Raw genomic sequence first — 15,727 nt, 5'->3', positions numbered from 1 at the left:
GTAGTGTTCAACTTAGACATCCACCTGCCCAGAATTTTAAAAATATACTATATTTCCTCTTAGGTAAATATATTTTAAGCCAGCTTTTGTTGTTACTTGTGTGTATGAAGGATAAAACATTGAGTATCATATAATCACTATACAATGTGAAAAATAGCTAATCATACTGGATATGATATTCTGCATTGTTCCATATTTTTTATTGCATTTTTATTACAAAAGCAATATTTTAGAAAATTTCAGATAAGCCAAAAAAGGAAAATTTTAAAGCCATCAGTAACTCCCACCAGAGCAGAAGCAAGAAGAACTACAGTCCTGTAGCCTGCAGAAAGAAAACCACATTCACAGAAAGATGGACAAAATGAAAAGGCAGAGGACTACGTCCCAGATGAAGGAACAAGATAAAACCCCAGGAAAACAACTAAATGAAGTGGAGATAGGCAACCTTCCAGAAAAAAGAATTCAGAATAATGATAGTGAAGATGATCCAGGACCTTGGAAAAAGAATGGAGGCAAAGATCGAGAAGATGCAAGAAATGTTTAACAAAGACCTAGAAGAATTAAAAGAACAAACAAGAGATGAATAACACAATGACTGAAATGAAAAATACACTAGAAGGAATCAGTAGCAGAATAACTGAGGCAGAAGAACAGATGAGTGACCTGGAGGACAGAATGGTGGAAATCTCTGCCATGGAACAGAAGAAAAAAGAATGAAAAGAAATGAAGACAGCCTAAGAGACCTCTGGGACAACATTAAATGCACCAACATTCGCATTATAGGGGTCCCAGAAGGAGAAGAGAGAGAGAAAGAACCAGAGAAAATATTTGAAGAGAATATAGTCAAAAACTTCCCTAACATGGGAAAGGAAATAGCCACCCAAGTCCAGGAAGCGCAGAGAGTCCCAGGCAGGATAAACCAAAGGAGAAACACGCCAAGACACATAGTAATCAAATTGACAAAAATTAAAGACAAAAATTATTAAAAAGCAGCAAGGGAAAAATGACAACATACAAGGGAACTCCCATAAGGTTAACAACTGATTTCTCAGCAGAAACCCTGCAAGCCAGGAGGAAGTGGAACGATATATTTAAAGTGATGAAAGGGAAGAACCTACAACAATACTACCCTTGCTGGGTAGATCCAGCAAGGATCTCACTCAGATTTGACAGAGAAATCAAAAGCTTTACAAACAAGCAAAGCTAAGAGAATTCAACACCAAAAAAAACAGCTCTAAAACAAATGCTAAAAGAACTTCTCTAAGTGGGAAACACAAGAGAAGGAAAGGACGTACAAAAGCAAACGCAAAACAATTAAGACTGGTAATAGGAACATACATATCAATAATTACCTTAAATGTGGATGGATTAAATGATCCAACCAAAAGACACAGGCTGGCTGAATGGATACAAAAACAAGACCCGTATATATGCTGTCTACAAGAGACCCACTTCAGACCTAGGGACACATACAGACTGAAAGTGAGGGGATGGAAAAAGATATTCCATGCAAATGGAAATCAAAAGAAAGCTGGAGTAGCAATATCCCAACATTGGGGTCATGTACCCCAATGTTCATTGCAGCACTATTTACAATAGCCAGGACATGGAAGCAACCTAAATGTCCATTGACAGACGAATGGATAAAGAAGATGTGGTAGATATAGGCAACGGAATATTACTCAGCCATAAAAAGGAACGAAATTGGGTCATTTGTAGAGACGTGGATGGACCTAGAGACTGTCATACAGAGTGAAGTAAGTCAGAAAGAGAAAAACAAATATCGTATATTAATACATATATGTGGAATCTAGAAAAATGGTACAGATGAACCGGTTTGCAAGGCAGAAATAGAGACACAGATGAAGAGAACAAATGTGTGGACACCAAGGAGGGAAGGCAGGGGGTAGGGGTGGGGGTGTGATGAATTGGAAGATTGGGATTGACATGTATACACTAATATGTATAAAATAGATAACTAATAAGAACCTGCTGTATAGCAGAAAGAACTCCACTTTGCTGTACAGTAGAAACTAACACAACATTGTGAAGCAACTATACCCCAATTTAAAAAAAAAAAAAACTCCCACCAAACTGATTGGACCTCTATTAACATTTTAGCACATTTCTTTTGAGTCTTTTTCCTGTAAACATTAATATATATGTTTTTTAAACAAAATAGCATTACAGGGTGCTTTGACTTGTATAACCATTTTTCTTAAGACTTCATCATGATCGCCTTTCCATTCTCTCCTTATTTTTCTAATGTTTATGCCATATTGCACTGTAATGACTGCCAAAATTTATGTAACTAACCAACCATTGTTTAGGTTGTCAACAGTCATCTGCTGTGGCAAACAATGCTGCAGTGAACATCACTGTAGGTAAACCCCTCTGTCCATTTGTGAGATTATTATTTTCCAAGATTATCTGATTATAGATCCCTGTTTTTGAGAAGTATTTTACAGAAGTAATGTTTCACAAAATATATGGCGGGAAGCACTGCATTATTTTTTATATTTGTTGGGTTTTAAATTTTGTATTTGTAGCATCTAAGAGTGCTAATACCAGCCCTCTCCCACCCCTGTCCCTGATTATACACGCTCCTGCCCAGTGAGTACTTCTCTCTGTGGCCCCTCGTGCAGGGAAGATACTGAGTGACTGAGAATTAAATGTCATCCGGGCTGAACTGTAATTGATGAGATAACACTTTGTGAGCCATGGAGTGTTACATACACCACCTCTATGAGGTGCTGACTTTGCCTCTGAACACTTCTCTACCACAGATACATCCAGAGCTCCTGGTCTCTTGTCAGTAATGGTTTTAAAACAAGTATATGCACACAAACACACAAGCACGTGCTCTCTCTCTCTCTCTCTCTCTCTCTCTCTCTCTGTGTCTGTCTCTCTCTCTCTTTCTCTCTTTCTCTAAATGCTGGAGTTAGTAATGATAGGGGCTAGTTTTCCCCAGAATTTAACCCTGAGACATTATTTTCACTGAAATGAAAATTAGTTAAGCTTTCAGGATTTTTTGGCAAAAGAATTGACTAGGAGATATTTCCATTTAAAACGTTGCTGCTGGGAAATAACCCCTTACCCTTATGCAGTTGAACTAAACACATCTGATGACACCATTGTTTGTTTTAAAACCTTGTAACTTATAAATTTGGTCCATGGACTAAGCATCATCAACACCCAGGTGTGTATTAGAAATGCAGAGTCTCAAGCCCCTATTTAAAGCTTCAATTAAAACCTTCATTTAACAATATCCCCACGTGATTTATATGTGTGTTAAACATTTTTTAAACTCCTTTAAAAGATTACTGAAAGTTTTTTTAATAATAAACTTTTTAGTTTAGAATGGTTTTAGGTTTACAGAAAGTTATAAAGATATTATTGAAAGTTCCAGTATGCTCCCTTGCCCAGTTTCCCTTGTCTTAACGTCTTACATTAGTCTTAAGATACGTTTGTCATAAGTAATGAACCCATATTGATACTTCATTATTAACCGAAATCCATATTTTATTGGGATTTCCTTAGTTTTTACCAAAGGTCTTTTTCTGTCCCAGGATCCCATCCAGGAAATCACGTAACACTTAGTCATCATTTCGGTGCCTCTAGATTTGACAGTTTCTTAGCCATTCCTTTTTTTGGATGACCTTAAGAGTTCTGAGGGGCATTATTTAGGGATTTTGTAGAATGTCCCTCAATTTGGGTGTGTCTACACAGTGCTTTTATGATGCAGTTTGTGAATCTGATGTACATGGTGGCATCATTTAGTAGTTTCCAAGAACAAGGATTTGGGGATCAAGCCTTCTGAGTCTGATTCCCATCTCCACTGCCTGCAAGCTGTGTGACCCTGGAAAATTTATATAACTTCTCTGGGCCACAATAAAAAGGATCAGTAATAGATCTACTTCATGGGGTGGTTAAGAGATAAGAGAAGGTAAATCATGAAAGCACTTAGAGCATGGCACAGAATAAATTCTTTGTAAGTATTAGCTGCTAGTATTGTCATAATTATTGTTGTCAAAATAAGAAATAGGCTTGTGTGTTGAGGAACTCATGGTCCAATGTGGGAGACAGGCACGGAAACATAATATCTTTTTAAGTGCTGTACGATTAAGGTCAGTGTTCTCTTTCCATATTGTTTTGATTTTCAGGCAGTCAGTTTTGGAGGTGGATTTGCCCTGATCAAGGTTTGGGGCTTGGAGATACTGGACAAATTCCTGGAATGCTGGAAATGTGAGGAATTAGTTTAGGATGAAAGGTTTTGTGTCAAGGATATGTGGATGATACAGTTGAAAGAAACTCAGCTGAATGTGCTGTTTACAAGCAGGTGAAAGTTGGAATGCTGGAAATGTTTGGGGGATTAGTTCATAGCAAAATGTTTGATTGAGGATATGCGAATGATATAGTTGAAAGAAGTTAATCTGAGTGTCCTGTGCTGTTCACCCTTGTGTTTGGCCCTTTGGAGAGCACATTGAAACGTGTGGTAAATGTTTTGTTCCATAGTCTCATGCTCACTTCTTCCAGATATCAAATAAATGTAAATTATAGGCTGTGAGCAGGTTACTGGATATTTGAAGAGGGGAATTGGAAGAGAGGAGAAAGATTAAATAAGAGAGAAATAAAGTAGTCAACATAGTACCTAATGTAGTACCTACCTTGAGACAAAGGAAAGATTACAGACTTTGTATATTTTCTCTTACGAGCCGGAAAGCAAGAATTCTTTTGCCACTTTGAGGCATTCATGGAACTAACTAGAATCTACTTTACGAGACATAATAAAAGTCTTGATCATTTGCATAGATTTTGTTTATCAGTATAATAATAAACCTCATACCCAATTTTTAAAAAATTTTTCAGAATCTAAAAGTATGGGTCTTAGTAGCTGTGTTTTCTGAATCACATTGTAACTTTACTGATTTATTTCTCATAGCTTTCCACAAAATTAAAAATTGAGTCACTCCAGGTCTTTTTAAATTTCTCTCTTGCAGTTCTACTTATTGAGCAAGTTTGTCCTACAGTAACAGCTCAGCCATCTGGCCTTATACTAATTACACAGTTGCACGATGACTGGTTCCCTAATGATGGCTATGGGAAATTCCTAACGTATAGCCTTCATGTTTATATATGTTGTGTAGCATTCTAATTAATTATTCTTAAAATGCTATCACATCATCAGTAAATTTCTTTAGCTGCTCAAGGATTGATCAGCATAGCACTATTGATATTGTGGGCTGGATGACTCTTTCTTACGGGGAGCTGTTTAAGATGTTTAGAAGCATCCTTGGCCTTTGCCCACATGCCAGTAGCACTTCTCCCCGAGATGTAACAACCGAATTGTGTACAAGCATTGCCAAATGTTCACTGGGGGGACAAATTCCTCCCTTGCTGAGAATCACTGAGCTAACCTCTTGTATACAAGTAACTGCTAAGGACATATAACACAATGGATACTTGTACTGACTCTGGAGTCATGAAAACCCAAATTCAAATACTAACTCTACCCACCCAAACTGTTTACTGTTTTACTTTTCTCAGCTGCCAAGTGGAACAGTGATAGTTTCTAGTATGTACAATAGCATTATTTTAAAGATAAAAACAAAATATATATGGATACAGTTATATATATATAGTTGTTTATATAAAGAACCTAGCACAGCCCACACAATCAAAGACAGTGGTCCTGGCCAGGTGGTCAAGGATTATCAAAGTAAGCTAGAGGAAGTGTGAAAAGGGAAGGGAAAAAATAATAATAATAAAAAGTTAAAAAAAAAATAAAGGACCTAGCAAGGTTCTTGATGAAAAGGAGATATTCAATAAATGTTAACTCCCTACCCTGCAACTTTCCCTTGATGCTAAGGATATTATTCATATGTCTATTCATACATTTACTCATTATTCATTACTCATTCATTTACTCATTACTCATTATTTAAACTACAAAACATGTACCCATTGAAATCGAGCAGGGGATATTGACCATGTGAAATAATAAGGAATAATATATATTAACTTTTGGGGCTACATTTAGAAACAATATAGCATGAAGACTCATAGTGCTGGCTGTAGATTTTAATATAACTGGTTATAAGACTGACCTGTATCACTTTTGTGAGATGGGGAAAATTACTTAGTTTTGATTTCTTTATTTCTGAAATGAAGGTATTAATAATATCTACCTCCGAGGGTTGTTACAGTGATTAAATGAGACAAATGCCTGACCCATAGTAGCATTCAGTAGTACATGGAAATTATGGTACCAATGTGGTACCAATATGGTACCACTCAGTGGTACCAATGAGTGGTATGGATGAGAGCCAGTGTAGTTACAGAGGTCTTCAGTGAGGAACTGGCATTTGAACCAAGCCTTTAAAGATGTGCAAGATTGATGTAAGTAGAAAGGAAGAGAATGGACATCCTGAGCAAAGGCACAGGTAAGGATGGAGAACTTCAGAATGTCTGGGACACAATAAGTGTATCTGTTTTTGAAGCTGAAATGTCATACAGGGAAATAGTTTGTACTTTTTAGGCAGAGAATATAATGAAACTTACAGAACTGCAGAACTGGAAAGGATCTTGAAGTCATTGAGTCCAGATTATTCATTCTTCTAATAAGAAAACAGAGGCCTAGAAAGAGCAAGTGATTTGCTGAAAAGCCACTTAGTCTTCGGAAGAGTTAGTTCTAGAACCCAGAATCTTAGCCTTTCCTTGTCCTTAAAAAGTATAGACAAAAACTATTAAATAGGATATGCAGATATTCTTTATTTTATAAATTAACTTGCCAAAAGCTATACTTTATTCAGTAGCTAGGCTTAGCCTGAATACAGGCAACTAGCAATCCAAACAAGCACATATAACAAGACAGACAAGGCCCCTCCTCTCATAGAACTTATATCGGAGAAAATCGTCACAAATAAATTAATTTTTAAATAAAAAATATTAAATAGTGAAAAGTGCTATGCAGAAAATTATCATGGGGTGATATAATATAGAATGAGCATAAGGCTACTTTGGATGGTTGAGCAAGGCTTCTCTAAGGGGGATATCAGAGACTAGATCTGAATGACATGATCTTTGAATTCGGGGGTAAAAACCTTCCAGTCAGAGGGAGCAGCTAGTATAGGGGTCCTCAGACTGAAACGAGGTTGGCAATATTCAAAGTAAAGAAAGAAAGGCCAGTGAGGCTGGATTTAGTGCAGAAGAAGGAGCGGCAAGAAAGTTAGGTCAGGGGCTTTCCTGGTGGCGCAGTGATTGAGAGTCCGCCTGCCGATGTAGGGGACATGGGTTCGTGCCCCGGTCCTGTGCTCCGCAACGGGAGAGGCCACAGCAGTGAGAGGCCCGCGTACCATAAAAAAAAAAGAAAGGTCAGCCTAGGCTGGATCATTTTGAGTTAGGTACACCAGGATAAGAAGGTCAGATTTTATTCTAAAGGAACTGTGGAGCCGCTGGAAAGTTTTGTGCAGGGAGTGGTCTGCTCTGCTTTATGTTTTAGAAGATCACTCTAGCTACTGTTTTAATGATGGTGGCTTGGATTAAGGTAATGGAGGTGAAGAGAAGTTTAGATATTCGGGATATATTTTGGATGAATAATAGACAGCTGTTGGTGATGCTCTGAATGTGGGGGTGGGGGGCGGCGTAGGGAACAAAAAACAAATCAAGGAGAATCTTCAATTTCTGGTGTTAATAGCTAGGTAGATATTTAGGTACCATTTACAAAGATGAGAAAGACCAGAGAAAGAGTAATTGAGGCGGGGGTGGTGATTTGGAGGAAGAGAGGAAGCAGTCTACATTTACCATATACCAAATTTAAGATGTCCATTGTTTATTTATTCAACAAGTATTTATTGCGTATGTATCACCCCCTTCTCTGGGCTTTAGGAATATCAGATTAACAAAAGACAAAATTCCTTGCCCTTTTGGAGTTTATATTGTAATGGATGATTCAAAAAATTAAAAATAAGGTATATGATGTGTAGATGGTGCTAAGTGCTGGGGTAGGATATGTAACAAACAGTGTGGTTAGATCTGGGAAGGTTTCATTGACAAAGGGATACCTCCAAGTCTCCTTGAAGTTGTAAGGGGGTGAGCCATGCAGATATCTGCTGGAAGAGCCTCATGGACATCCAACTGGAAATGTCAAGTAGAGAGTTGGATGTCTGAGTCTAAATTCTAATTAGAGGTTAGAGTTGAAGGAATAGGCTTGGGGGTCTTGTGCACAGAGATGATATTTCAAAGGTGGGGGGGACCAGATGACATCACCAAGAAGAGTATATAGGTAGTGAAGGGAAGGAGCTCCTGCAGCCATCCAGTATCTGAGGACTGAGGAGAAGAGGAGACAGCAGGAGAAACTAAGAAGTAGCCGCACTGAAGCAGGAGGAAAAACAGTACACGTGGTATCAAGAGAAACCGAAAGAGACATCTGAAAGGAGAGGACGTTGGATATTGCTAAGAATTCAAAAAAGATATGAATAGATGCAGTCACTGGGTTTGGTAACTTGGAGCTAGCTCATTGACAACCTTGACAAGAGCAGTGTCCGTGGAGAGATACAGAAAGCCATGAGGCTGGTTGAGAGACAAAGTAAAAGAGGGGAGAGTCGTTAAGAGTGAAGCGCTTGAGAAGGGCATGCAGATCACAGTGCAGGGTTTGGTGTTTGAAACTTCATCCCTAGTAGTATGAGGGAGGGCAGAGAGTTTGGGTACAGATGCAGATAGGTTGGTAGATTTGACCATGGGGAGAGAAGGGAGTTCCTCTCTGATTGCTTCTACTTTTCTCAATGATGTAAGTCCATTCACTCAGTATTGGAGGAGTTTGGAGGCCAGGTTTAAAATGGGAGGAGATGGTGTGAAATAGCTGTTTAAGTAAATGCCTGACATACTCAACCTGCAAGAGTTTCCTCTCAGGGAATGACCCAGTGTGATTTTTATCCCTCAGCCAAGAGGCTAGAGTCCTATCAGGAAGCTGCCTCTGAAGATGAAGACTCTGCTGACACTCCCAGTGGCTCCCTCAGCAATATGGCGAAACCAGGGGCCCCCAGCTGCAGGATGGTTCGCAGTGGACCTTTAGGAAGTATATCCTCAGATCATCTTACTGGGAGCTGTTTTGCTCTAGGAAGTGGAGCCAGTGAAGTCCCTCATTCCAGACAGGCTGCTTTCAGTAGCCCCATTGTAAGTGTGAATGCATGACGTGAATCTTGTCTGTCCACGGTTAATAACGAAAGAACATCCTCGTAATTATAATAGAGCCAAACGTTGTTGTCTTTTCTACCTGAGAGGAGACTGCATAAGTGCAGCTCAGTGTGACTGCCACATACAATATCCTAATTTTGGAGATAATTCAGTGTTGAGAGATAGTATATCATTTCAGGAAAAACATAATATTTCTGGCCAGGGTTGATAGCCTGGAGAAAAGTAGCCTTGGTTTAAGGATCATGGCTCACTTTCAGAACCAGCAAAACTACCACAGAGGAATCTATAGACAGGTAAGTGTGTCTAACTGGTAGGGAAGTTCAAAAGCCTTTTGGTATCCTCCAAGGCCTTTTTATCTCTTTGCAGTCTTTCCCCAGATCCACCAAATCTGTGCTCTCTTCCCCATTCCTAGTCCTGAGAAGGTAATTTTCTAATATTTCTATATCAGAGCTCAACAGGGTGTGTTCTTGAGTCCTGAGGGGAAAACATAGAAAAAGGACCATGTGGAAGATGGGAAAGAGGAAAAATACTCGTGTGAAAGAATTAGAAATCAAACATTTTGCTATACTTAAAATTCTATAAAATTCAACTGCCTTCCACGTTTCATTAACTCTTGTGTTAACCAAGATGAAGATTCCCCAGCTGTGAGACTGGTAAGCAGTTGGTGACCTCTGAAATAAGTTACATAACAAGAAAGAAACAGCTTTGGGGAAACTTTGTGTTTCTCCATTGAATTTATATAGAATTTCAGAGTAGAGATATGATCTGAATAGACCCCAGGGATCTCATTCGTCCTGGAAAGGCCTTGAGGGGAATCTGGCTCTTTTCAAAGTTCCACCAAATGTACAATTTCAGCAACTAGGAAGATCATTTCACTGCAATTCGTCCTGTGCATTTCTGTGGCTCTAAGGATATCATACCTGTTATATTCTATCATTGCCATATGTCAAGCTATGCCAAACATCTGGACTTAATTTTTCTCCAACTTCTGAAAAAAAAGGGTGGGGGGAGAATGCACACCACCTCTTCTCTGTACTGATTTTCAGGCTGTATCAGAAATAGGTATCTATTTTCTTCTATTTTATCAATTTTGCCCATTCCTCTGCTGATCTTTTGTTTTGTTTTTCTGGTACGCGGGCCTCTCACTGCTGCGGCCTCTCCCGTTGCGGAGCACAGTCTCCAGACGCGCAGGCTCAGTGGCCATGGCTCATGGGCCTAGCCGCTCCATGGCATGTGGGATCTTCCCGGACCGGGGCTTGAACCCGTGTCCCCTGCATCGGCAGGCGGACTCTCAACCACTGCGCCACCAGGGAAGCCCTGGTGATCTTTTATTTCCTACCCACCTGAAGTTAACCACATAGTGACACATGTTTGGTTGGAAGTCAAGGGTATTAGCAACCAGGTTGGACTGTGTCATGGTCTCCCTCGTGGTTTCCTGATCCAGCCTCACGCTCTTCCTGGAACAAAGGATTGTTTCCTAGGTTAAAGTCATTATGGTTTTTGTACCATTTCCCATCTAAAACTTATTCTCCCCTCACTGCCTACCTCTGTCTACCAGATCTGATGAAATACTTCCTTCTTTAAATATCATTTCTCCTGAAGATTTCTCAGACTGTCTTTTCTAAGTTCTGTTTACACAGTCCCTCCTGCCCTTCAGTCCCTTAGTCCTCATGACATTGGCCTTGTTTCTGCCTCTGACATAGACCTTGCTTCTTGAGAGCAAGGACTTAAATCATCTTGAATCCCCGGCATCTGAGGTCAGTGCCTTGCATGTCCACTCTCAATAAGGTATCGTGAAGGTGGTTACATGAAACTGCTCAACAGGCTCAGTCTTCCCATTCAGTTCATGTTTTCACTTGCCCTGTACTCCAGTGCCATGTGTCATGCTGATTATATAGATGCTCTGGGATTGCTGTTCTGTTTTGTGTTTTCAATACTACACCCTTACATATAGGATAAAGAGGTCTTCCTTGAATTATGAGACCATTTCTCACTCTTACTCTAGACAAGCCGATTCTATCCTTCTTGGAGACTAACGATTATTTTGAGAAAGCTATAGATCCTTTGACCTGAAAAATTAGCATCCGTAAAAATTGTGCATATGATTCTAAAAGTCCATCCATGGAGCCCAGGTTGAGAACACCAGCTTGAGAGCACACTGAGAGCTGTGATGTCCAGAAGTGGAAGGTTGGAAGATGGCGCCCTTCATGGGGGAGGCAAGGTGAGAGTCAGAGAGCGAGGATCTGAGGTCAGGGTGCCGGCCAGGGTGTGCCGGCTTTGGGAGTTAGAATGTCATTGAGGACCGTGAGTCCCGGGTTCATGTGACCTATTTTAGAAACAGAAGCCTTAACTTTCTAAGTCAGTGTTTTTATGCTTCTTTAATCCTCTAGAAGTTTTCATTCAGCAAGCATGCTATTCATTCTACCTGGAGTGTTACCCTTTTAGATCTCTATATGGCTGTTTCCTTTTTTTTCACTGAGGTCTCAGCTCAGATGTCACCTCCTCAGTAAATCTTACCACGCAATCCAAAGTACATTCCATCCCTCCCACTCTTGTCTCAATCTAGAAGCAATTTACTTATATGTTTAGAGGTTAGTGCTTCCCCTACCTAGAATGTGAGTTCCACATACCCGGGATCCCATCTCTTCTGTGCACCCCTCTTTCCTTGAGGAGTGCCTGACACCATAGATCAACAATAAATGTTTATAAAAGGAGTGAATTAATGAATGGACTAATGGAAGACAATGGCATAATACTAGACCAGGGATATAAATGAATAAAACGTGCCCCCAGCCTTCAGCTTTGTTCTAGGTAGAGGAAGCAGACATATAAGTAAATAAAGATAACCCTGTATTAAAGATGCAGTAATGGTAGTTAATTCAGAGTATAGTGAGGGCACAAAGAAGGGAATGATCAACTCTACGGGGCGAGAAGAGATCAAGAAAGGCTGCAAAACAGAGATAAAACGTAACTTATGATTAGACTAATGAGTAGGGGGTTACACAGTAGAAAATGAAGGAAAAGCACTTGGGGCAGACAGTGTGTAGCATGTGCAAAGGCTCAGAACCACAGAACTGGGGAGAACATCGTGTGGAGGAGGAGCTGTCCATGTGCAGTTATTGGCCTTTGTCTTTTTTCTTCAGGTCTGTGGTATTTAGGAATCTGAAGGAGCAGGCATTTGTGTCTATATTTAAAGTGAGGATGGCAGTGGGAAATGAAATAAAACCCTCAGGTACAGGTGGAGCTAGGTGGGGAGTAGAGCACAGTATTAGAGCTTGGTCAACTTGATCTCCCACACGGAGTATCTTTGTCCATTATTAAACCGTGGACATTTTAGATTTCGCATAAACAATTAAAATGCGTCCTAATCACTCAATTTTAAAACAAACTTAACATTCAGTATATATAGTAAGGCTACCCAAAAGCTTTGGCAGACACTATGAGATGGCAGAGAAGTCTTGGCCAACATTTGCTTGTTTAATTTGGATTTATATAGGGTGAAAAAAGAAAGAAAGAAAGGAGAGGGGGGAAGGGAGGGAGAGAGGAAGAAAGAAAGGGGAATGTGAAATCTGCAAGCTGGTAGGAAAGCATAATGTGAATCATGGGGGTAAATCTAAAATTTCAAGTAGCCAGATGTTATCTAAAATGAGGACAAGATGTTGGACTCCCACCATGAAATAGATAAGGCTTAGTTCAATTATGGGAAGCTGTCCACATTGTGTTCTGTATTCCCTAATTAGGAGTACACGTTTTCTCTGCATTAAAAAAAAGTCTATTTGAGGTCAAGTGGGAGGGGTTTATGTATTTGCTTTCCAAGGAGTAACATCTTTTCAATCTGTTTCTCCACCCCCTTCTTTATGGAATATAAAACCAGCAAGTGTCTGATAGTAACGTACAGCAATAACATTTTATGGCTTATCCATGTACCAGTTACTGAGTTGGGGATCCAGAAATCTACAAGAAATGTTCAGTCATAAAAAAGAATGAAATAATGCCATTTGCAGCAATGTGGATGGACGTAGAGATTATCAGAATAAGTGAAGTAAGTCAGAGAAAGACATATCACATGATATCACTTATATGTGGAATCTAAAAAAATGATACAAATGAATTTATTTATGAAACAAAAATAGACTCACAGACAGAAAACAAACGGTTATGGAAGAAGAAAGGGGAGAAGGTTAAATTAGGAGTATGGGATTAACAGATACAAACTACTATACATAAAATATATAAGCAACAAGGATTTACTGTATAGCACAGGGAACTATATTCAATATCTTATAACCTATAATGGAAAAGAATTTGAAAAAGAATAGATATAGATACAACTGAATCACTTTGCTGTACATCTGAAACATTGTAAATAAACTATTCTTCAATTTAAAAAAATATACAAAAATCTATAAGATATGGTCCTTCCTTTAGAGGAACTTACACACCCTGTGGGGAGAGTACATATGCATGGAATCATTTAAAGCTGGATGGTTTGGGCCTGGTTCTTGGAGTAATCAGAGTTCAGAGAAGGTAGGATCTGTCCATTATAGAAAAAAAAAGAGCAAAAGTCAATTTTGTAATAGAAGGTCTCCATGAGGAAAATTTGGATCTTAGGTAAAAACACCTGTGATATGATCTTACAGATAAGAATTGCATGTGATAACACTATACTTTCTCCTCAATTCAGCAACTGAATATCTTAGTCACTAGGGATTAACTTATTTTAGAGACAGCAACTAAAGTGGAAGAACATTCTGTTCCTGCAGTTTCATTTTGACATGTATCTTTCCTTAAATCTTCTTCTGGGCTCTTCTTTATATTATTTTATGATGCTTCTAGGGTCTTGTATGGTCCGGAGTTTCTTACATTTATTTTGACAGTACTTTTTATAAACACAGTTTTGCTGACCAGAGCCCCAGCTTTGGTCAGCTCCAGGATCTCTTTTATTCTCATGATCACAGCACAGGTTCTTCAATTCCCCAAATGACTTATTAGATTGACTTATGTCTTTGTCACAAAGACGGAAGTTACAAATCTTCATTAGCCTTAGAGTAACTTCAAAATGCAGTAGAGTCCTTATGTTCTGAAGCCAGTTATTAGTCAATGCGGAGATCATTGGCACAATGAAATCACTATTTGCTTCTAAGGTCCCTAACTCAATCCTAATCACGTTCCAAAGAACAAACGTCCCTAAAAAATAAAATTAGGGAGACCTGCACATACTAGCCTCTTCTTGGAGATTCCTGGTACCCATTAAACGCTCTGAGAAGTGCTACAATAAAGCACTGTTTAAACATTTCTTAAATTTATTTCAGTATGGAACTCCTTGGGGTTTTGCTTAATTCGCATAAACATTCTGAGAAGGATGCCTCTGGAAATATTGCTCCAACCCATGGCGTCTGTCACACTCACTAGATGACAGTATCATCATAGACCTTCATTAATCCTATGCAACAAGGTTCCTGAGTATCGAGTGAGAAAGAAGTCTCAGATGTTGCCACTCTCTTCTGCTGACTTTGGCAAGGGGGTCCTCAAGGAAAGGGTGGTTCTCTGAGTCACTGAGGGCCCAGCACAGGCACTGGCTCAGTGTTACTATGTGTGAGACGCGGGAGGAAATGTGGCCAACTCGTTAATGAACGGCCATCAGATTACAAGTGCTTACGAACTCCATCAAACTGCAACAGGGTTCAAATTTTGCTAAGTCGAATATCACGGAGCAAGAGATGCTGTTTTTAGATAGAAATTTAAGAATGCCTTGTGACAGCAGAAAACTGGGACCTTTGAAACCCATCGTTAGCCTGGTAACCTGCCTGAAGGTGAGTGTATCGTTCGAGAAGGAGAAGGAACATTAAATTATTTGGGTTTCTGTTGTGCTGGTCTCAGGTCACTCATTCTCTCATTTACTTTATACAGCCACCCTGTGAGGTAGGTGTACTTTTTACCATTATTCAGAAGAGGGAAAATGAAGCTCAGAGGGTTAAGTAAGCAGCCTTAGGCCCCTAGAGGGTATGCAGTGGGTCTAGGACCTGAACCCAAACCCATGTGATTCCCAGCCTGTGCTCTTTTCTTATTGAGGCTGTGCTACATCTCACCAAACTCCTAAGCATAAGATGCAAGCCACGGTCACTCTGAATCTAATACCACACATCTCCGTATTTTACTCTCTTCTCTCCGTCACCTCTCCTGGCTTTTCTGCAGTCAGGACTCCTCTAGAATACAGTGGCACTTTTGTGAAAACTCGATTCAGAGGAGATGGCCCCTTTTTTTGACTCATCTGAAAAATTTGTAAAGCAGTTGACTGCATACTACAGATTCCTAGTACAACATTCTTTCATTAAAACTAGTACTTCTAAATAAGAGTGAGAAGTACCGTGTTTAACAAAATGAAGTATTTTCCCCCAGTAAGCAAACTTCTTAAAGCCAGTTTGTAAATGGAATTGTACAAAAGAGAGGGGCATAGGGCACAGTTGCCAAAAATATTTGATGATCAGAAATCTCTTAGAGGGACCCTTGGATATTAGTGTCTTGTAGCATA

General features: G+C 39.5%; 1 protein-coding gene across 1 annotated transcript in view; it reads left to right on the top strand.

The window, feature by feature from the left end:
• ATP10D (ATPase phospholipid transporting 10D (putative)) overlaps positions 1-15,727 on the top strand; it is a gene marked incomplete at its 3' end in the record, with an annotated part of 93,087 nt that overhangs the window by 63,823 nt on the left and 13,537 nt on the right. Inside the window, exon 10 of the mRNA XM_082654024.1 lies at positions 8,942-9,174. Within this exon, the coding sequence (XP_082510150.1) occupies positions 8,942-9,174 (233 nt within the window). The remainder of the gene's footprint in view (positions 1-8,941; positions 9,175-15,727) is intronic.

This window comes from Grampus griseus, assembly GCF_964374135.1.
Source record: "Grampus griseus genome assembly, chromosome: 4".
NCBI lineage: Eukaryota > Metazoa > Chordata > Mammalia > Artiodactyla > Delphinidae > Grampus > Grampus griseus.
The sequence above is the reverse complement of the archived record's forward strand: the minus strand, read 5'-3'. Positions and strand labels throughout refer to the sequence as shown.